Source organism: Mobula birostris, chromosome 20, assembly GCF_030028105.1.
Source record: "Mobula birostris isolate sMobBir1 chromosome 20, sMobBir1.hap1, whole genome shotgun sequence".
NCBI classification, from domain to species: Eukaryota; Metazoa; Chordata; class Chondrichthyes; order Myliobatiformes; family Myliobatidae; genus Mobula; species Mobula birostris.
In genome coordinates, this window is record NC_092389.1 from 5261614 (window position 1) to 5286603 (window position 24990).

Below are 24990 nucleotides of genomic sequence, written 5' to 3' on the forward strand. Positions count from 1 at the left end.
AACCCCAGCCATGCATCCCAGGCACTTACCACTCTGTGTAAAAAAAAACCTACTTCTGACAAAAGAGGTAAAGATTAAAAGTAAATGGGCAATTTGGATAGCAGACTGTGTGTACAAGGTAGACAGGAATAAAGTTGATGTGAACTTTTTTTTCTTATAAAAGACTGCCCAGATGCTTGTTAGACACTGAATTTTACCAGCTGACCACCCCATGAATGGCACCACCGAGAAAAGAAGTGGCCAGTCTCGTTTAACAATGTTTGACCACCCTGAGGGTCAGAAAACCAAGTCTTACCACTCAGATCCTTGAGGTGGTCCTTTTAAACTGCAGTAAAAAAGCAAGTGGGTGCATTGCCCAAGAATCCCTCCATCTGGAGCTTGCAATGTGAGAAAATGCTCAATAATGCACATTTCCCATTTCATTCTCCGAGCCAGCTGGCCACTTGGAACATAATCTACTGTTTAGTTATTTTTTGAGACACAGCACGGAACAGGCCCTTCCAGCCCCTCGAACTGCGCCACCCAGCAGCACCTGATTGAATCCTAGCCTAATCACAGGGCAATTTACAATGACCAATACCAGTACATCTTTGGACTGTGGGAGGAAAGCGGAGCACCTGGAGAAAACCAGGCACTCCAAGGGGAGGACGTACAGAGACTCTTTCCAGATGGCGTTGGAATTGAACTCCGACACCTCGGGCTGTAATAGCATCGTGCTAACAGCTACGCTACCATGGCGTCCCCATACAGCACATGAGACCATCAAGTCCATGATGGCATTGCACCCTGCACCAGTAGGGCAAGCCCAAACCATAGTTATGAAGCGTTTTGACAGAGTAAATAACTAAGGGTGGGGCTTACCCTATTGGCGCAGGGGGAACCATGCATCATCATCGCAACTTCCATTAGTAGTTGTCCCGTGCACAGAAATCACTCGAAATAATTCCATTCTGAACCACAGAAAAGTCAGAGGCTCCTTCTAATGGAAGGGGTAGTTGCACGTTGAAAATGTCATACCAAGTCACAAAGCAACTAATTTTCATACTATTGAAGTTTATCAATCTATAAAGTTTCAGCAATGCAACATCCAATTGTATATTCAAATACTTTCACTCCAGCAGCCTTCCTGAATCCATTTTGCACATTGATTATTCCTCGTTCATGGGAAAAAATTCGGTAAGATGGTTGTGTGCTTGGTCACAGCGGACTCTCTGGGTCCAATAAAAGGTGAAAATGTATGTCTTAAACACTTTTCTTGTGATTGCAAAACCCCGATGGATATTGATAATACAAAGTACTGTAAGTACAGTTCATTGGTTTGTTGCTGAGACTGATGGCGGGAGAGCTGCGTGGCCTCGGAGGTTGCGTGGTCTTAGCCTTCATGCCGCAGCATTGCCTGTTATAGCCACCGAAGGGAGGAGGTGCCAGAGGCGGTGTGGGAGCAAACAGAGGTATGCAGAAGGCGCACCTACTGCAGCATCACCTGTTACAGCCACACAAGGAAGGAGCTGCCGGAGGCAGCACTGGAGTGGCAGAGGCATAACGGGCACACTTGAGTTCATGCTGGCTCCTGCAGCCCAGCTCTCCCGTCGGGGCTGCTCTCCAGCGTTCGCTCACTGGAAGTCAAGCTGGATTGCCTTCGTTTGTGGCTGCAGGAGATGAGGAACTGCTGCGTGCTTGTTCTTGTGGGAACGTGGCTACAGGATAACATCCCATGCACCATCAATATTCAGGCAATGCCATTCAGCAGCTAGTGCTATATTATTTTGTGACTGTACAGGATGTGCATGTGCTGTGTGCAACTGCATGTACTGTGTTTTACAACTTGGTCCCAGAGGAACGCAGTTTTGTTTAACTGCATACATGTGTATGATTAAATAACAATTAGACTTGAACTTTTTAACATTGGTTCTAGACTGAAGCTAGTAAACCATTCAGCTATGATCCTCACCATGTTTACTCCTTCCAGTTAGAGTTATGGAGCACGAGAAAACTGGCTCTTCTGCTCAAATTTTACATGCTCACCAAGTTGCCTACATCTGGCCCATCTTGCTGTAAACCTTTCCAATCCATGAATCTGCCCAAATATCTTTTAAATGTTATGATTGCACTATCTTCTACTACTCCCTTTGGCAACTCCATCCACCTACCCACCACCCTCTGTGTAGAAAAGATTCCCTTAAATCTTTTCCCACTCAGCTAATTTTAATCCCACACTCTGGGTAAGAGATCATTCACCTTTTCTATGGCCCTCATGATTTCAAACAGCACAACAAGGTCACCCCTCAGTCTTCCGTGCTCTGGGAAAAAAGCCTCAGCATGTCCAGTCTCTCCTTCAAACTTAAAGCGCTCCATCCTGAATTTTTTTCCAACTTAATCACATCCTTCTTATAGTTCAAGGAAAATAATAGATTAATTTGTCACATGTGTATTGAAACATACAGCGAAGTGTGTCATTGCATCAAATCAAATCAGTGAGGATTTTGCTGGGCTGCCAGCAAGTGACACCACAGTTCCAGTGTTATCATACTCCTGCTCACAAGCATACATCTTTGGAGTAAGAGAGGAAACAAGAGCACCCAGAGGAATCCTATTCTGTTACGGTGAGTCTGACAGCAGTAGTGGGAAAGTTATTGGAAGGTATTCTATGGGACTGGATATACAAGTATTTGGATAGACAGGGACTGATTAGGGATAGTCAGCATGGCTTCATGCATGGTAGGTCATGTCTAACCAATCTTAAGAGTTTTTAAGAGGAAGTTACCAAGAAAGTTGATGAAGACAAGGCAGTGGATGTTGTCTACATGGACCTTAGCAAAGCATTTGACAAGATCCTGCATGAGAGGTTGGTCAGGAGGGTTTAGTTGCTTGGCATTCAAAATGAGGTAGTAAACTGGATTAGATATTGGCTTTTTGGGAGAAGCCAGAGAGTGGTAGTAGATGGTTGCCTCTCTGACTGGAGGCCTGTGACCAGTGGTGCGCCACAGGGATCGGTGCTGGGTCCGTTGATGGCTGTCATCTACACCAATGATCTGGATGATAATGTGGTTAATTGGATCAGTAAATTTGCAGATGACACCAAGTCTTCACTAAATATATTCCCATTGTAGATAAAGACAAAAGTAGATAATTCAAAGTCAAAGTAAGTGTATTATCAAAGTGCGTACACACTCAATGGCCACTTTATTACGAGTGTATGATTGTGGTCTTCTGCTACAGGTCATCCACTTCAAGGTTTGACATATTGTGAGTTCAGAGATGTTCTTTTGCACACCACTATTATAACGCGTGGTTATTTGAGTTACTGGTTCAAGCTAACAGGAAGGTGACAGTCTGGCCATTCTCCTCTGACCTCTCTCGTTAACAAGGTGTTTACACCCACAGAACTGCTACTCACTGGATTTTTTTTCATTTTTTTCACCATTCTCTGTAAACTCTGGAGACTGAAGCACATGAACACCCCAGGAGTTCAGCAGTTTGAGATACTCAAACCAACCTGTCTGGCACCAAGAATTATTCCACAGTCAAAGTCACTTAAATCACATCTTAGTCTAAACAACAACTGAGCCTCTTGACCATGTCTGTATGTTTTTATGCACTGAGATGCTGCCACGTGATTGGCTGATTAGATCAGGGGTCCCCAACCGTTTTTGCACCGCGGACCGGTTTAATATTCACAATATTCTTGAGGACCAGCCGACGGGGGGGGGGGGGGCGTTCAAGTTCAACAGTGCATGACAGGGAATGAGGAAAGGTGCCAGCTGAACCATATCGTTTCATATCGCCAAATCATATCATTTCCTCACAGCCCAGTACCGGTCCACGGCCCAGTGGTTGGGGACCACTGGATTAGATAATCTCATTAATGAGCTATACAGGTGTACCTAATAAAGTGGCCACTGAGTATACATTCCCATTGTAGGTAAAGACAAAAGTAGATCATTTAGTCAAAGTAAATGTATTATCAAAGTGTGTATATGTTATCATATACTCCCTTAAGATTAATTTTCTTGCAGGTATTTACAGATAACAAGGCCTGACAAAGCAGAAAAATAAAACTATCCTTACCTCTTTTCTTCCAACAAGGTCCTTCCCTTATAGAGTAGGAGAGGTCAGTGAATTCTATGTCCACAGCTGGACGCTTGGGCAGATGAGAGAACCTCTGGGCCTCAGTGATATGGTTTTCCACCTTCTTCAGGTGTGTGGTGAGGAGGGGTGCATCCTGGGACCCTCCATTGCACACGGTGTCTTCAAGAGCAATTGACACACATCCAGCATCAAGCGGCTTTTCAGCCATAACTCCACGCTGTGGGGGAGAAAAGAGAAATTTTAAATTGGAATGGATGTACTAATGGCTTGTCCTCTGCTCCAATGAATTAATTATAGGAACGGAGCTAAGGTTGGCACTCAGCATTATGCATTTCTGAGGATAAGGGATATTAATCAATTACAAGCCAATAGACTCCCACAGCTACTTCACCCAACCCAACCTGCAGGAACTCCATTCCACTTTTCCAGCTAAATCTTCACTGCTTCATCCTGAGACTTTCCACACCAATGGCAGTTTGTTGACCCCTCAATTATGTTTGACCAATTTCCCAAACCTACACCCAGGGTAAGTACAAGATTCACCTTATCCACACCATCCACCCACCAGCCTCGACATTCAGCAGACATTGCTGGCATCTCAAAGAAAACGTGTCTGTAAAAGAAGCACACTTTAGGTGATCTACACTTAATGCTTCATCCACTGAGAGCAACCTCAGTGATTAAGTCAACAGGCCTTATTGGATTTTCTTCTATCCTGTTTTTTTGTGGAAGTGGTAAGTTTTGGGATCGACAACCTTTGCACCCAAGTTCTCAACCTGTGCATTCTCATCATCATCAGCTTGAAGTTGTACAAATTATCTTGTGATTCATGATCAACGCAGAAGATGTTGGAGGAATTCAGTGAGTCTGGATGGAGGGAAATGGACAGCTGACATTTTGGGTTAAGACCTTTCACCTGGATTGACAAACAAAGGGAAGGTTCTATAAAGAGGTGGAACCTGGTGAGGTTGGGTGGTAGAATCTACCTTGCCCTTTCTCCCCCTTTCCCTCCACCTTCTCATAATGGTTACCTTCCCTCTATCTTTCAGCCCAGATGAAGGATCTTGAACTGGAATGTCAAGGATACAATATCCATAAGATACAGTTTTGAGATAAACTTTTACTGAGATGGACATCCCACATGGTGCAGAATTTTCCTCAGCTCACTATTACATTTATTGCCTGGTCCTTTCTCTTTACTGGAGTACAGTTCAACAGATCCATAAAGCCATGGTGCTAAAACTAAAAACATTAATTTTGACATAATAGTAGTAACGTAATGTTCTCCCAGGGGGTTAGTTATTCCCTTAATGGAGGATACCCATGCATAGCTTTGGGCAAGGTCCAGTGGCATGGCATCGAAGGCAACTGGGCACCGTTCACTGCTGCAGCCTTCCTCCATCTTCACTGCCATTGTAATGTTATTATCATCTGCCAGCTCCACCGCTCAGGTCTTGGTTGGATCGTTTTTTGTCTGGAAGCTCCCCCTCAACCTTACCGCCATGGGTGACCCTTTCAGGAGCAAAGCTCCAGATGGCACTGCTCTCAGATATTTTGGCATTTAATAGTAACTGCGATGCATGCCAGTTATTTTAACTGACATGACAGACAGAATACAGGTCTTCATTTCCCAGTTACTAGGGAGATGGAAAATGGGCATCAGGAAAAATTATATTTGCACTTCAGAAACATAACCTTGAATTCATAAGAATAAATGTTTGCAATGCTCTACAGCACACTTGAACAGTGAGCTAGCTAGAAATCCATTACTTATTTAATACTGAGAACTCCCAATGTGTGGAGGTGCGATGTCGGTGAAAGTGTAAAAGTCATACATCAAAAATAAAAACGGAAATAAAATGGGAAATTATAGTCCACAGCATGTCTGAGATACAGTGTTGTTACCATTGCTTTGAGAACGTGTTTGCTATTGCCACAATCCATACTGCCACACAATATTATAGTGTCAAACCCACGTGGAGTACCCACATGACAAGCTCTTCATGACATCTACCGACATCCATCTCACTCTTCATTCAACTCAACAGAAGCCAGGACGTCTGATATGGTGAGCAGCTGAAAAGGGAATAACGAGCATCGTAATGAAAAATTTGGTCTATAATAATGTGAAACATTTTGACATGTGGTGAACATGGAAATACAAGTCTTTCTCAGTTGTGGGATGATGGAAGGCTGAGAAGAAGAAAAAAAAGCTTTTTGTATACTGAGTGGCCACATTATCAGGTACATTCTGTACCTAGTAAAGTGGCCACTGGGAGAATGGTCATGGACTTCTGCTGTTGTAGCTCATCCACTTTAAGGTTCAATATGTTGTGAGTTTTGGAGATGCTCTTCTGCACACCACTGTTGTAATGTGTGGTTATTTGAGTTATTGTCACCTTCCTGTCAGATTGAACCAGTCTGGCCATTCTCCTCTGACCTCTCTCATTAACAAGGTGTTTTCACCCACAGAACTGCCACTCAGTGGATGTTTTTCTTTGTTTTTTTTTCACACCATTCTCTGCAATGTGTGTGACTGCTGTGTGTGAAAATCCCAAAGAGATCAGCAGTTTCTGAGATACTCAAAACACCCTGTCTGGCACCAACAATCATTCCACAGTCAAAGTAACTTAGATCACATTTCTTCCCCATTCTGATGTTTGGTCTCAACAATAATTGAACCCCTTGACCATGCCTCCATGCTTTTATGGATTGAGTTGCTGTCACATGATTGGCTAATTAGATATTTGCATTAATGAGGTAATTAGGTGTGCCTAATGAAGTGGCTACTGAGTGTAACTGTCACCTTGAATTCACCAGAATAAATTTTTTGCAATTGCTATAAGATGAAAATGTATCTGACATTCTTATTTGAACCCTTGGACAATACTTACTGGAAGCCGAAAAACCTACTAATCATAGAAAATGAGAAAGCAAACTAATTAGTAGCATCCCAACAATTCGAATGCTATTACTGAACCTTCACAGGTTGAAAATGTGCTTACATCTCCCAGAGATACAAGTACATCATGTTCTTCACATTGACTGTTAGTCTGTTCCAAAGAATAGAATTTAAGGCAGCAAACTGTCAGAAAAAAATGTTGGCTACTTAACAGGTTTCAGTGTAAGTATCCATTAGCAGGTTCCATGATCTCATACTAAGTGGAGGCATTTCACCAAGCAAGATACTGTCTAACAGGGTAACTTTATGGCTTGGTCAGTACTCTGTTGGGTCAATAAATCAAGAGTGCCCTGATTTCTACCATGCAAACAATATTCTGCACTAAACGAAAAAGTAAAGCTACATAAGAAAAAATTGTAAACATGAGATGCATCTTCCAAAGGAGATGTTTCTAAGGTAATCCTGCACAAATAATTGAAATACAAAGAAAGCTTCAATGCACCTTGTATATCTATCACAATGACCACAATCATTTTAAACAAGTATCAGAGGCACACCAATCAACAGTCAGTACAGGTTGCTGAAGTGAGTAGCTGACAATTGGAATTTTGTGGCCCTTCCAGCTGAAATGTAATAAGTCATTACACGGAAAGACACCAAATGGGCTTTAGGACCTATTTCAACTACACTTTCTCTCGAGCACCATCCATCATCAAGGACCCCCACCATCCAGGCTATGCACTCTTCTCGCTACTACCATCGGGAAAGGAGGTACAGAGGCTTAGGTCCCACAGCACCAGGTTCAGAAACAGTCATAACTCTTCAACCATCAGGTTCTTGAACCCGTGGGGATAACTTCACTCAGCTCAACAATGAGCTCAATCTATGGACTCACTTCAAAGACTCAACAACTCATGTTCTCAGTATTATTATTTGTTTTTTTTTCTTTGCAGTTTGTCTTCTTTTGAACATTAGTTATTTGTCTGTCCTTGTGTGTAATATTTTTATTGATTCTATTACATTTCTTTGTATTTTTGGAGAAGAGGAGTTCGGTGGGTAATACCGTTCCGGCTGACCAGAAGTGCACTGAGAGCGGTAAGCGTAAAGGAGTTCGGTGCTTACTGATCTGGCTAACAACGGATGGTGCAATCCGGGGTATATTACGATCGAGGAACGTGTTTGCAGACTGGATATTGAACTTTTTACTGTTGGACTTTGGCCACATTCCACCGTGATACAACACTTGGCGGCACGGGAGATTGTTCCTGCCTGTGGCCATCGAACGTGCAGCTCCTCCCGTGGAGGGTCAGACACCCTGAGCCAATAGACTGGTCCTGGACTTATTTTCCATCTGGCATAGTTTTGCATTTTGTTGTTTGACTGTTGGGGTTTTTTGTATTGCTATATTTACGCTCTATTCTTGGTTGGTGCGGCTGTAACAAAACCAAATTTCCCTCGGGATTAATAAAGTATCTATCTATTTATCTATCTATCTATTTACTGCAAATGCTTGCAGGAAAACAAACCTCAAGGTAGTATATGGTGACATATACATAATTTGACAAATTTGATTTGAACTTTTACCCATGTCCAATGGAAGAAGTTCACTTTGGATACCAACATCACTGATGTGCAAGATCACTGACCGCAGGTGGACTCACTCCCATGTTTTCAGGCTATGGTACAACTGATTTCTAGTTAACTGTCAGATGACAGTCTGGCAAACATACAGCTCAAAATCAACAAAAATCAATTCTTCCCACTAATTCTTTGAAATTTATTGCTTTGCGCTGCATTCCAGTAGGACTATCTTTCCTTATTGAATGTTCAGGCAATGTATATATTTATTTCTATGAAACTCAGGAAATTTATAATTCTGTAGAGGGCTCCGAGTCTGTCTTATCTTTCAGTTTTCCCTCCCTCCTATAAAACCTCAGCTTAGTGTCAACCCAGCCAACACTGCTCAGTCTTAATCATGACTTGTGATGACCTCCTTATGATGCACATCAAGTTTTGTTTATCAGAATGACTGTCTTGGAGAGGAATGAACCACAGCCAGTTTCTTCCCCATCTATTCTAAACATGAAGACACTAGAGGTAGTTAGAGCATCTAGCGTTCTAATTATTTCCTCACAAAGGAAGCATCTTTAAGAACTGATTCCCAAAATACTACTGGTGCCTTCAATGTGCAAATGAGTGCTTTTTCCCCCACTGAAGTCTGATTTATTCTTACAGGGCTACCTCCAGCATCTATCACATGGAGATAGTGAATGGAAAAGAACCTTCAAAGCAGGAAAGCTGGCAGCTTGTTCATACTTGCAACACCCTCTGAATGAAGAAGATCCCCCTCAGGTTCCCCCTAAACATTTCATTTTTCACCCTTAACCCATGACTTCTAGTTGTAGTTCCACCTAACCTCAGTGGAAAAAGTCTGCTTGCATTCACCCTATCTATACCCCTCAAAATTTTCTATACCTCTATCAAATCTCCTCTCAATCTTCTATGCACTAGGGAATAAACTCCTAACCTATTCAACCTTTCCTTATAACTCCAATCCTCAAGCCCCAGCAACATCCTTGTAAATTTTCACTGTACTCTTTCAATTTTATTGATATCTTTCCTTTACACAATACTCCAAATTAAGCCTCGCCTACAAAACGTCCCAACTCCTGTACTCAATACATTGATTTATTATGAAGTAAAACGATACTAGCATGCTTCCCAGCAGGAGATGTATGAAAATTCCCTTACTGCTGTGTCTTTGTTACACTGGTCAACAGCATGGGTGATCAACTGAAAGTTATCTTTTCCCATGGGAGCTACAAAGGAGTTGCACCAAAGGTTGGCATGGAGGTATGAAGGAATGGAATCTCCTGTATGTGCGTGGACCCTCCCACAAGCTAAAAACGATTGGTCCCACAGTGCCATTGCGCAGTGGGAAGGGCCCGTGAAGCAGTGGCAGAAGGTTACAAAAAGGCTGCAGTCAGTGATGGAACAACCAGTCATGAGGTTTCAGTAAAGATTAAGATCAGCTTTATTTCTCCCATAAACATCAAAACATACAGTGAAATCATACCAGTGCCCGAAGAAGAGCAGGGTGAGCTGTGAAGGTTCACTGCCTTGAAAGATGTTCTGACATTGAGCTCCAAGTCAGAGATCACCAGATGCTACAGAGATTCGCACAGGTGTAGTCATATTTTCCCTTTCAAAGAGTGTAAAAAAGTTATTGAGCTCATCTGGGAGTACAGCATCACTGCCAATCATGATGTTACATTTTCTTTATTGGAAGTAATGGCCTGCAACTCTTGCCAGAGCTGATGTGCATTATATTCCTTGAATAACCTGAATCAGAATTGGTTTTTCACTCTTAAAATAGTGCTCCATAGGTCAAACCAGGACTTCTTGTGTAGTTCTGAATTACAGGTCTTGAATGACACATCTAGCCTTCAACAGTCTATGAATCCCCTGGTCCACTTTTGTTTTGGGTACAACCAGATGTTCTCAAAGGCACACACTCATCCACGCAGGTTTTGATTAAGTTGGTGACAACTGTGGCATATTCATTCCGATTCAAAGATGAATCCTGAATATCGTCCAGTCCACCAACTCAAAGCAGCACTCTTTGCCTCCCTTGTCCATACTTTCTTGGTCCTCACCATTGAAGCTACAGTCGTCAGTCTCTACCTATACGCTGGGAGTAAAAGTACAGCCAGGTGATCAGATTTTCCGAAGTGTGGGCGTGGGATGGCACGGTAAGAGTTCTTGATGGTGGTGTAACAGTGGTCAGGCGTGTTGGCTCCTCTGGTTCCACAGGTGATATGTTGGTGGCTGTTGTTCAGAGACTTCAAGCTAGCCTGGTTGAAATCTCCCACAATGGCAGGGAAGGCATTGGGGTGGGCTGTTTTGTACCTGATGATTATGGTGCTCAGTTCCTTCTCTTGAGCCGAGGTTTATTTGGTGAATCCAGTCAAAAAAAATCAGAGCAACTGCCAACTTGCCTGTATTGAAGCTGCAGCCATGCACCAGACAACCCCACCCTCAAAATCAAGACTATTCAATGCCACACACCAATTGCTAAAATAATGCAAGAACTAACCAGATTACAGGAAATTGGAGAGGGGGAATATACTCTGGAAAACATTTATCACAAACAATCATTGACTAAACATCAAAGCATTTAATTGACTACAAAGTGCTAAGGGACACCCTGAGGCTGTGAAAATGCAAGTCTATTTTTTCTCTTGGTGAGTAAACATAATGCATTACTGTGTTCCTCAAGCTGTGCAAATGGTGCTAATATTATTAGTGCTTCCAAATCAATGCTGCAAGTCCCTTGCTTTGTGACTCATTCAATTTCTACGCACATCTAAAGCTAGGTATTTTTTCTGCACAAACTCCTAACAAGCTCTCGTCAAACTTCTTACCCAACTATTTAACACTAAACAGAACTTCTGTTCAGGTAAGTAATGAGCAAGCTGATACTGAAGATTGTGTGTTTAATATATACTGTATATCTGTAGCTAACAGACCTGAATAAATCTCTTGGGAAATTCAGGACAATGGTGAGGATGTGGAATTTGCTGCCATTTGTAGTTCTTCAGGCCAACAGGATAGAAGCCCTTTGATGGAGAGTTCGATAAATGCAGGTGGTTGGGGAATGAGGAAAGAACAGACAAAAGGGCTTCGTGTGGAGTATAAACGCATAATCTGTTTATAGATTATACATTCCAAGACTCAAACCTTTGTACTTAGACAAATTTATGTTTAACAAAACATATAACCATCCAATAAAGTGTAAGAACTGACCTTTCTGCTTAGTCCTGCACTGGCACTTAAGACTATGACTGAGCTCACTGTAACCTCAGATTCAAGATTATTAACAACACATTAAAAACACAATAAATACAAATATAAGAGCAATCCTATAAAACATGATGTGTTGGTTGCCCGTCATATCCAGCAATGACAGGAGACCCGTTGCACTGGAGCAGTTCCACTCGGTCCAATGTGTAAGTAACTATTCCTCACATAGACTGATTGTAAGTACTGCGTATAAAATAATGCTAGATGATGTGTATGTAGTGGTAGTTGGTGGGTTGGTGGGGAGGGTCAATGGATGCAGGTGCTGATCAACCTGATATCCTGGAGGAAGGAAGTGCTTTTGAGTCTGGTGGTCCTGGCGTGGTTGCTGCATAGCCTCCTCCCTGATGGGAGTGGGACAAACCGTCCATAAGCAAAGTTGGTGGGGGTGGGGGAGACGTTCATGATATTAGAAACATAGAAACACAGAAAATAGGTGCAGGAGTAGGCCATTCGGCCCTTCGAGCCTGCACCGCCATTCAGTATGATCATGGCTGATCATCCAACTCCGAACCCTGTACCTGCCTTCCCTCCATACCCCCGATCCCTTTAGCCACAAGAGTCATATCTAACTCCCTCTTAAATATAGCCAATGAACTGGCCTCAACTGTTTCCTGTGGCAGAGAATTCCACAGATTCACCACTCTCTGTGTGAAGAAGTTTTTCCTCATCTCAGTCCTAAAAGGCTTCCCCCTTATCCTCAAACTGTGACCCCTCGTTCTGGATTTCCCTATCATCGGGAACAATCTTCCTGCATCTAGCCTGTTTAGGATTTTATACGTTTCAATTAGATCCCCCCTCAATCTTCTAAATTCCAACGAGTATAAGCCTAGTCGATCCAGTCTTTCATCATATGAAAGTCCTGCCATCCCAGGAATCAATCTGGTGAACCTTCTTTGTACTCCCTCTATGGCAAGAATGTCTTTCCTCAGATTAGGGGACCAAAACTGCACACAATACTCCAGGTGTGGTCTCACCAAGGCCTTGTACAACTGCAGTAGTACCTCCCTGCTCCTGTACTTGAATCTTCTTGCTATGAATGCCAGCATACCATTCGCCTTTTTCACCGCCTGCTGTACCTGCATGCCCACTTTCAATGACTGGTGTATAATGACACCCAGGTCTCGTTGCACCTCCCCTTTTCCTAATCGGCCACCATTCAGATAATAATCTGTTTTCCTGTTTTTGCCACCAAAGTGGATAACCTCACATTTATCCGCATTAAATTGCATCTGCCATGAATTTGCCCACTCACCCAACCTATCCAAGTCACCCTGCATCCTCTTAGCGTTCTCCTCACAGCTAACACTGCCGCCCAGCTTCGTGTCATCCGCAAGCTTGGAGATGCTGCATTTAATTCCCTCATCCAAGTCATTATTGCTGGCCTTTATCCGGCACCTTTCTGTATGTATGTCCTTGATGTTAGGTAGGCAGGTGCTGATGAAGCATTGGGCATTGTAGAGGCTTTCTATCCACCACAGTGCAATTCCTGTAGCACACCATGATGCAGCATGCTATGATGCTCTCCATTGTGCATCTGCAGAGTATTGGGAGCTGGTCTAGACACACCTTTGGCCTCCCCAGAAAGTAGAGGCATTGATTATGGAGGATGTATTCTGGGATCACGAGAGCTTATATGAGACATGTACACCCAGAAGTTTGAAACTGCTTGCCAGAGATGTGAAGAGAGGACTGAGCTGTGTGCGATTTCCTGAAGTCAATGAATTTGTTTATTAAAATACAGTGTGTAGTAGGCCCTTCCACCCTTTGAGCCACACCACCCAGCAATCCCCCAATTTTATCCTAGCTGACAATGACCAATTCACCTCCCAACCAGTATGTCTTTGGATTTTGGGAGGAAACCCACACAGTCACAGGGAGAACATACAAACTGCTTACATTCAGTGGAAGGAATTGAACGCGGGTCACCTGTACTGTAAAGCACTGTGAACCACTATGCTAGCATACTGTTGCACAACAATAACCATCTCGTTTGTCTTGTTGATATTAAGGAAAAGGTTATTCTCCTGGCATCAGGCCTCGAGCTCCTCCACCTCCTCTCTGTAGGCCGTCTCATCGTTGTTGGTGATGAATAACGTCGTGTCATCACTGAACTTGACGATGTGCTTGCTCTGCTGAATGGTCGTGCAGTCGTGTGTGAGCAGAGTGTACAGCAATGGCTCAGCTCACAGCCCTGGGGAGCACCCGCGTTGAGGATGACGGGGAGGGAGGAGCGGTTATACATCCTGACTTTTCATTCTTATCCCCCTTGCTTCTCAAGCATCAACCTATCACTGCCTAAACAACTATAATGTTTGCACCATTATCTCCAGCCTCCTGAATTTCCTCTGAGATTTATTCAAGTTTATTGCTGTCATAGGCAAATATGCACAGGGAATAAAAGCCATAAAATTATCTTTCTGAAGCAGCAGCACAGTATATGATAGGAGGAGGACAAGCACAAGTTAGCATAACATGAAGTTAATATTCACTGTACATAACTTACATACTTGTACAAATTTCAAAGTTTCACAAGATTCAAAGTACATTTATTATGAAAGTAGGTACACAGTATACAACCCTGAGATTCATCTTCCCACAGACAGCCACAAAACAAAGAAGAATCGTAGAACCTGTACAAAGAAAACATCAAACACCCAACGTGCAAACAAAGAATAAATCATGCAAATGGCAAAAAATGAGCAAAAAATATAGAATATAAAACATCAAACCAGAAAGGAATGTTCAGTTTAGTTCAATTTAGCGCTGTCATTCACTAACTGCTGGCCGCAGAGCCATCTGTTCCAATCAAAATCGCACAAAATAGCAATGGAAAAATGGTGTAACCAGAAACCAGAAGCACATTATAGCACGAAGTACAAAGTCCAACACACAAACCGCGTCAATTAAACTTTGCCCAAGACCCAAGACTTTGGCACTTCCTCCAGGAATATAGAGTGAGGGGAGAGAGAGAGATCAGTCAAACACAGGCACCTTCCTCCGGGAGCAGCAAGTGAGAGCGAGAGAGAGACTAGTAAAATGCAGACAACACAACAGCACTACTGCAAGCTGAAAGCTAGAGAAAAATAGAATCCAAAGTAGTGTTATGTTTTCGCAGGTCAGTTCAAGGGCCTGATGAGAATGGGGAAGAGACTGTTGTTGAACCTTAAAATGTGGATCTTTAGTCCTGTACCTCCTGTTGAAAGCAACATTGAGATGGCATGGTGCCAATGATAGGGTCCCTGATGATGGATGTTGCCTTCCTGAGACATTGCCTCTTGTAGATGTCTTCAGTGTGTACAGTGAAACAATATTACAAAAAATAACAGACATCTTGGGAATCAAAGTTGGCGGTGAAAACATCAATAATTTCAGATATGCAGATGACACTGTTAATTGCAAGTACGGAGGAAGAACTACAAAACTTAATTGATATAATTGTTGAAGAAACTGCAAAAATGGGTCTATCTATCAATTGCAAAAAGACAGAATGTATGGTGATATCCAAAAAGAAGGAGAATCCTATCTGCAGGCTGAGAATAAACGGGGAAGACATAAAACAAGTACAGAACTTTTGCTACTTGGGAAGCTGGGTGACATCAGATGGACATCAAAAGAAGAATAGGGATGGCAAAAGACACCTTTACGAGAATGAAGAGTATACTGACCAATACTAAACTAGGCATGACAACCCGCCTCAGAGTACTGAAATGTTACGTTTATCCAGTTATGTTATATGGCTCAGAATATTGGACAGTATAAGGAAACGAATTGAAGCAGCAGAGATGTGGTTTTTGAGGAGAATGCAAGGAATATCATGGATGAAACAAATATCTAATGAGGATGTCCTGAACAGAGCAAACACCAAAAGAGAAATAATGTATAAGATCATGAAAAGGCAACATAACTTCATTGGACATGTGATTAGGAAAGAGGAGTTAGAATGCACGGTAATTATGGGAAAGATTGAAGGGAAGAAAGCAAGAGGAAGACAAAGACAAATGATGATGGAGACAGCAGCCAGAGAACTGGAAATGAATACCAATGAATTGATCCACTTGACCCAAAACAGGAGTGTGTGGGCCATGGCAGTCAAAGCTCAAACTGGGCACGGCCCCTGATGATAATGATGATGATGATGTGTTCGATGGTGGGGGAGAGCTGGAACTGGCCAGGGTCAACACCCTCTGTAGTCTCTTGCATTCTTGTCCTTTGGAGTTTCCAGACCATACCAACTTGTCAGAATGCTTTCCATCTTATGATAGTGGCTTATATTGGTTATTTTATAAAAATAAAAAAATATACAAAATTACACACACACACACACAGTATATACATAAACACATACCCACTCAATGGCCATTTTATTAGATACAGGAGTGGGACCCAGTGTGATCTTCTGCTGTTGTAGCCCATCCACTTCAAGATTTGATGTGTTGTGCATTTAGGGATGCTCTTCTGCACACCACGATTAAAACGTGTGATTATTTGTGTTACTGTCACCTTCCTGTCAGCTTGAACCAATCTGACCATTCTCCTCTGACCTCTCTCATTAACAAGGTGTTTTCAACCACAGAATTGTCCCTCACTGGATGCTCTTTGTTTTTTGCACTATTCTCTGTAAACTCTAGAGACTGTTGTGTGTGAAAATCCTAGGAGATCAGCAGTTCCTGAGATACTCAAACCACCCCATCTGACACCAACAATCATTTCATGGTCAAACTCACTTAGATCATATTTCTTCCCCTTTCTGATGTTTGGTCTGAACAACAACTGAACCTCTTGACCATGGCTGCATCCTTTTATGCACTGAGTTGCTGCCACATGATTGGCTGATTAGACATTAGCATTTATGAGGTGTACAGGTGTACCTAATGGAGTGGCCACTGAATGTATATTGGGCATGTAGGTATTTAAAATTGTACGCTGACACACTTACTATTGTTAATATTTATCCGTATAGGGACTACAGTACAATGAAACAGGAGGTGAAGTGACAATGCATGGTAATATATGCCCTTTACTGCTAATTTGTCCTCACATACAATGAATCTTTAGGAGGTTATTACAGCGCTGTTCTTCTGTCCAAAAGTACAGAAGCTCAGATCAACCACTTTAAATGTTTTTCTGATTCAGAAACATTTACAGAAATGTTCTTTTTATCCTCAACTTATACAATGTAAAGGAACTCCCTCTGAAATTAAATTGATCATCTTCTGTTATCTGCACTTTTTTTTCCCTCCACATTTCAGGCTAAATCTTTGTGGGGGGAAATACTATTAAACTAGAATACATTTACATATTACTGTTGGCAGAAGGATTAATGGTCTTTGTGAGAGTTTATTCTTTTCTTAGAGATAGAGCTCAGTAACAGCCCTTTAGCCCATTGCGCCCAATTACACACATGTAACCAATTAACCTACATACTCATAGGTCTGTGGACTGAGAGAGGGAACCAGAGCATCCAGAGGAAAGCCATGTGATCATGGGGAGAATGCACAGCCTTCTTACAGACAGCAGTACTGGGGTCACTGGGGCTGTATGCTACCATGCCACCATTACAATTATGCTACCACTAATTCAAGTTGCTTTCACTTTATTATTTTTGAGAGTTTTAGGCATTTCTGTGATCCGATGTTACTGTGACGTAAGCAGGTTCCAACATCATCTGCTCATTCTATGGTGAGTACTGAGTCACACACCCTTTCCTGGTCAACTTTCTTCCCTTGGCTTAACCAGTGATCAACACAAGTCTTCAACACAAGAGATTCTGCAGATGGTGGATATCTCCAGTAACACACACATAATGCTGAAGGAGCTCTGCAGGTCAGGCAGCATCCATGGAGGAGAATAAATACCAGTATAAGTATTCTAACATGGGGTGGGATAAGGGGACTTTGATAAAGTTCAGTCCCAATAAAGAAGCTCTGGATAAACACAGGTTGTTGAACTATGGAGACTGGAGACTGTGTTAGAATAGTTAAGAAGATGGAATCATTGCAGCTTGAGAGGCAAGTACTTCGGCAAGGGAACGTGAAAGCTTTAAGCATGGTGCAGTACACCACCAGATTCCCTTCAGACCTTGAAACGACACTCAGTGGCCACGTTATTAGGCACACCTGTACACCTGCTCATTCACACAAATATCTAATCAGCCAATCACGAGGCAGCAACTCAATGCATAAAAGCAGCGGTCCCCAACCACCAGGCCGCAAAGCATGTGCTACCAGGCCGCGAGGATACGATCTGATTTGGTGATATGAGTCAGCTGCACCTTTCCTCATTCCCTGTCACACCCACTGTTGAACTTGAACGCACGTGAGGTCATTACCCACACCTCATCCAAGTCAGGGTGGGAAGAAGATCAACTCCTCGAGCTTGCAAATGACGGTGGGCTGAAAAGTATGTTTGACATAACATCTTTGCCGACATTCTGGATCAAAGTCAAGGCTGAATATCCTGAGATAGCCACGAAAGCACTGAAAACGTTGCTTCCATTTCCAATATATCTCTGCAAAGAGGGGTTTTCTGCAATGAATGCAACGAAAACTAAATTGCGGAATAGACTGGACATAAGGAACCCCCTTCGAGTATCGCTGTCTCCCATCACCCCTCGATGGCACCGTCTTGTTGCAGGAAAACAAGCCCAGGGCTCCCACTGATTCAGCGATATTGGTGTGTTGCAATGATTTTATATGTTCATACGGGGAAAATATGTGTCATGTGTTTAATATCCAAACATTACTTAAAATGTTATGATGCTATTGACTTATAAGTGATTTATAATTGACTTATCACTATATTCTTGCGAGGAAAATATGCGCGCTGTGTGTTTAATATTAAATTCGTTAGATAAACCCTTTTAGAAACCAAATTGAGTGTATTAGCCACTCATAAGTGACTTATAACCTATATTCCAGTCCTGATTAACAACCCCCCACCCCCAGTGTTGCCAACTGTCCCGTATTAGCCGGGACATCCCGTATATTGGGCTAAATTGTAGAAAAAAAAATCGGCACGTACACGCATGCGCACACAGGTGCCTGCGCAAGGCTCCATGGTCACGGTAGTCTTTCTTGGGGTAAACACAAGGGTCCCGTATTTGTCTGCTACGCTTGTCCGTTGGCAACCCTACACTCCCCCAACCCCCAGTTGGCCGGTCCGCAAAAATATTGTCAATATTAAACCAGTCTGTGGTGCAAAAAAGGTTGGGGACCCCTGCATAAAAGCATGCAGATATTGTCCAGCGGTTCAGTTGTTATTCAGACCAAACATCAGAATGGGAAGATATGTGATCTGAGTGAATTTGATCAGATCTCTTTTTCTAAGCATCTCAGAAAGTCCTGATCTCCTGGGATTTTCATGTACAACAGTCTCTAGAGTTTACAGAGAATGGTGTGAAAAACAAAACAAAAAAAAATCATCCAACGAGCAGCAATTCTGTGGCCAATAATATCTTGTTAGTGAGAGAGGTCAGAGGAGAATAGCCAGATTGGTTCAAGCTGACAGGAAGGTGACAGTAACTCAAATAACCATGTGTAACAACAGTGGTGTGCAGAAGAGCATCTCTGAATGCACAACACATTGAACCTTTGAGTAGATGAGGTCCTATGGTGATCCTCCTCCTTCCCTTTCTTCCATGCTCTTCTGCCCTCTCCTATCAAATTCCCCCTTCTCCAGCCATGTATCTCTTTCACCTATCAACTTCCCAGCTCTTTACTTCACCCCCTCCTCTTCTCCTGGTTTCACCGATCATCTACCACCTTGTACTTCTTCCCACCCTCCCCCTTCTTGCTCTAACCTCTCATCGTTTTTTCCCCAGTCCTAATGAAGGGTCTCAGCCCGAAACGTCGACTGTTTACTCTTTTCCATCGATGCTGCCTGGCCTGCTGAGTCCCTCCAGCATATTCTGTGAGTTACAGCATCTGAAGACAATACCGTGTTCCTCTCCTGTACCTAATAAAGTGGCCACTGAGTGTACACTGGTGCAATTTCGATGAAAGGCAAAAAATGAAACTGGGACAAAGAACAACCAAAGGCAATTTACCTACAAGGAGTTTGGGATACAAATCATTGTCAATCTGAATGATACAACATGTACAATGAAACGTGCATGTGATGCTTCAAATGACAGGGTAAGGAATACCACTGGTCACCCGTTGGGCAATAGCTAAAGAAACCCAATCATATAAGCATCACACACAGTGACAAAAGGTAAATATTTATAATAATAGATACTCATTTTCTACCTACAACAACTGAATTAGCAGAGAAGGTCTTAAGCAGGAGGATAAAATAATAAAAGGATTAAATGAATTGGAGAAATGTCTGGAAGACTTGGTATGCATCCAACAAGCAAGGTATGGGCTGTCAGCAGAAAAATGGGACAAGATACATGGGGAAGAAATGCTTTATTCTGAGTTTACTTCATGGAAAATTACCAGGAAGATGAGGGAAGGATTCACTGATGTGACAGAGTGCAACATTCCCATTGACTCAGACGAGTTCCTGTTCCATTGTTAATGAACACTCATCAAACTGGATGAGTATTCAGGATGGTATTGAGAACTTTCTGTCCATGAATTAGAAGCACAAAAAAGCCCACACAAAAAGAACAGCAAAAGGAAAATACCACCTCACAATATATACACCTGGCTGCCTTCTCTACTGAGGTCTCTGGAATTCCTATAATAACTCATCACCCTATCACCCTATAATAACCTCATCACCCTATAATAACCCTGCAAAACCTCAGAGTAGGAGCAAATTACCCTCAATTTGACAAAGATTGAGTGGACAAATGCTACAAGAGCTTCACATGAACATTCTGGCATTGATGGCATGAAGACTACAGCCAGGGGCTTTGTGTGTTCTCTGGGAATGTCCGGACAGGGCCAATGAAACCATCTTTGTAAATAGCCAACAAGTACCAAATGATTATTGAGGCCTTTATGTCCTCATGAATATCAAAAGAAAGGAAACATGCTGGTTCCTACATTTCAAAGTATTAAATTAGATCCATTTTTGAAAGCCTTGGCTTACTAGAAGAACTGTTTGGATCCTCAATTTTGTTCATCGTTATTTAAGCACATTATGAAGCAAAACGGATTTATTTCACTATATCATTCAATGTCAGCAGAGAAATCAGTGAGGATCTTCAAAGCAGCATTGAAGAAACTGAAAACGGCATTATAGTATTACAGAGAATGCTCGAGTTTAAAAGCAAAATATTAATTAGCTAGGGCAGCACAATAGCATAGCGGTTCGCATAATGCCATTATGACAGTGACCTGGGTTCAGTTCCACCACTGTCTATAAGTTCATACATTCACCCTGTGACTGCATGGGTTTCCTCCAAGTGCTCTGGTTTCCTCCCACATTCCAAGCACTTATAGGTTAATTGGTCACATGGATATAATTGGATTTTGTTGGGCTGGAAGTAAATGTTATTGTGCAATGTCTCTAAAATAAATAAATAAATAATTTACTTAATTGTTTGTTTATTTTTTGAGATACAGCATGTAATAGGCCCTTCGAGCCACACTGCCCAGCAATACCTCAATTTAACTCTAGCCTTGGGATAATTTACAATGACAAATTCGCCTCTCAACCAGTACATCTTTAGGCTGTGGGAGGAAACCAGAGCACTCAGAGGAAACCCATGCAGTCAGGGGGAGAACATACAAACTCCTTACAGGCAGCGGCACTGGTACTGTAAAACGTTGTGCTAACCACTATGCTACCATTTGGCATTATAAAATTATGCCTCATTCTATGATGGCTGCACTCCTACAGAGCTCCTAATGTAGCAAAGGCTAAGAACATGATTGAGCCAAGTTCAGTCAAACTTCACCGGGAGTGTTGATGAGGGACAATTGACGCAAAGAAAATTGAGTTGAGGTGTGGTTAAAAAAACCTCATGCATCATGTGAGCCATGTTAGACCATCTCTCAAATCCAACATTCAGAAATAGAATGCTGAAGTGTTTACTGAAATGTGCAGTAGTGTTATTGTGCAAAAATACAAGAGTTAGAAAAGTTTATAAACATACACATAAATTATTTAAGTCAAACAAGGAATATATAGGGAAATATCCAAGTGTATTGTGACAATGATATAAGAAATCAAAGGAGGATGAGGTCATAGGCTTGCTGTGCTTTCTCTGCTGTACAATAACTGCAGTAGAACTTGATTCCCTTAATAATTACATCTCAGAAGCTGATCCAGTGGAAACTATGGGAGAAATGACAAGATCCCACTGAACAGAATTGAGGAGTCACAGCTTTCCCAAGTCAAAGGGAGATACTACAACAATGACACGAGCCGCACAAGTGAGACGCATGTGTTCTAAGAATAAGAACGGATACACAAGTTGAAGTTTCAGACAACTGCCAGGGAAATGGAAGTGGTCAGGGAACAGAATTTGTGGAGACTGTACATAGTGACCTCTGTGTTTAGATGGAAGAGACAGAAGGGACTGCAGATACTGGAATCACCAAATGCTGGAGGGACTCAGCAAGTCATGCAGCATCTATGGAGGAATGAATGGTCTTGACCTGAAACACTGTCCATTTCCCTCCACAGATGCCGCCTGACCCCCAAGTTCCTCGCATGTTTTGCATTTAATGGAGGAGACTGTCTAATATCCAGAACTGCATGTGCAGAAATCAGATCAACACCTTCAAAACTACAGAGGCATTGGGAGAATTGTGGTGAAGTCTAGTGAGGACCCATATTGGGCATCTGATGTTATGGAGTCACTGAGTAAGAGTGAGGGTAGTGACAAAGGATATGTGAAAGGACTTCTCACAGAGCACTGTATTTCAGAAAAACTATTAAGATAGTCTAAAAGAGCATATTTCATGGATAAAAATAATTTTATTTCTAAATACAAACTATTTGCAGTATAAATTAATACAAACACAGTGCTGCCAGAGAGGAAACTGCTCAAAAGCTGCCCAAAGTAATTTTATTGGACCTGTCTCAATAGGCAGAATTAAGCTGTAGAGCAAAACCTGTTCCTGAATACTTAATGAAGTCATCTGGATTCATCAAGCTCAGCAGACTGAACGGAGTGCAACAAATGGAAAACAGGCACAGGAGTAAGCTTGTCCATTTCAGTATGATCATCCCAATTTAGTACACTATTCCAGTTTTCTACCCATGTGCCTCAATCCCTCTGGTCCTATGAACTGTTTTCTGTGTTTGGAAAATTGCACAAGTCCTTCAGTGTGGGAGAAGATATTCCTCATTATTTTTGCCTGAAATGGCTCACCTGCTATTGACAGTGATTCCTGGTCTTGAACTCTTCTGCCAATACGAGCATTATTCCTGCATGCAATCTGTCCAGTCCTCATCGAACTTTAAACTTCATGACTGCCTCATTGTGCACATAACCTCTCTAAGATTGTCTTTATTTTTCTTTTCTCTTCTGTTTGTTTTACCAACAAATTCGTATCCTATAAAAACAGTCAAGGAACCAGCCTGCTCCCCCATCAGATCACTATTCAATTGATTACTGGAGGGACCAGTATGGTTCTCACATACCATAAGACATAGGAGCAGAATTAGGCCATTTAGCCCATCAAATCTGTTCTACTATTCCATCATGACTGATTTATTATCCTTCTCAACCCCATTCTCGTCTTCTTCCCATAACCATTGACACCTTTACTATTCAAAAATCTCCATTCTAAATGGATTTTCCTCAATTCTGAGGCTGTGCCCGCTGCTCCTAGACTTTGAGCCTTTAAACTAGGAATTCCATTCCTTTCATTCATTTACATTTTCATTTGATGGCAAACTACAGAACTAGAAACATACAGAATTCTTAATTATTGCCCGAAGTACTGATTTGTGTATTCTAGAAGACAGAAGTTGCAACTTTATAAAATCTTTTTGTGGGTTCCTCTAAAATCACCAGACTCCACCTTGAAAAACCAAAAGAATTTTCATTCACCCAGCACCTTTACAAACACAGGATATCCCAATATCTATGTGGACTTTTGAAGACCGGTCACTGTCATGATGCTGGAAAAAAGGGTGGAAGTTTCCACACAATACCTTCCTACAAACAGTAATTTATTTAATAGCACATTTACTGTTTTAACAGTAAAATGTAAGAAAAATAGGCTCTTCGGTCATTTATGCCTGCTCTACCTTCCAATATTATCATGCTAATATTTCACCTACCGCCATTTTCCTGCAGCAACTCTATATTGCTTGATCTGCTTAATATCTAAAAAGCTATTGATCTCTGTCACAGTGATTGAGTCTTCACAGTCTTTTGGGTAGAGAATTCCAAAGGTTTGCAACAATCTGGATGTATAAATCCCTTCTCACCACAGAACAACTCCACACTTTGGGTCTTTGAGCTCAGGCTCCACACACTGCAGCAAGAAGAACATCATCCCTAAATCTACTCTGTCAAACTGTACAACTCCTTCAATCTCAGCTCTCATGTTTCTAAACTCTAGAGATCTGAGACCCAGATTTGACCCAAGACAAAGCTCTCATCACATGGATAAATCTGGAGGAACTTTGTTGTACGCCCCTCAATTGCGAGCATATCCTTTACTAGATTGGGAGATTAGATCTGTACACCATACTACAGGTGAGATCTCAACAGGGTGGTCTATAATTTCAAACAGGCATCTTTACTCCTAACTCAAAAATGTCTTGAAATGAATTCTGGTGGCCTTCCTAATTGCATGCTGCCTCTTTACATTATGTGATTTATTTTTCACTGACACCCAGATCTCTCTGAACATCTAAATCATTCAATCTTTCACCATTTAAAAGAAAAATCTCTGCTTCTCTCTTTTTTGATCCAAAATAAATGACCTCACAGTTTTCACATTACATTCCACCTGTCATGTCCTCAAATACTCACTTAGCATTTTTATATTCCCCTCAATGCAAACTCCTCACAACCAGCGCATCATCCAGCTTTCTGTCATCTGCACATTTGGCACCATTGATATAGGTTATGAACAGCTAAGGACTCATCACTAATTCCTGTAGCTCCCTACCAGCCAAAGCCTCTCACCCAAAAAATGACTGTTTCTATTCTCTGTCTGTTAACCATTCCCAATCTATGGCCATAGAACATACAGGCCTTTTGGCTCACTATGTTATGC

At 42.0% G+C, this 24990-nt stretch overlaps 1 protein-coding gene across 1 annotated transcript in view; it reads right to left on the reverse strand.

Annotated features, from left to right (window-relative positions):
- abcg4a (ATP-binding cassette, sub-family G (WHITE), member 4a) overlaps positions 1–24990 on the reverse strand; it is a 165851-nt gene that overhangs the window by 108877 nt on the left and 31984 nt on the right. The window contains exon 2 of the mRNA XM_072238775.1: positions 4069–4306. Within this exon, the coding sequence (XP_072094876.1) occupies positions 4069–4306 (238 nt within the window). The remainder of the gene's footprint in view (positions 1–4068; positions 4307–24990) is intronic.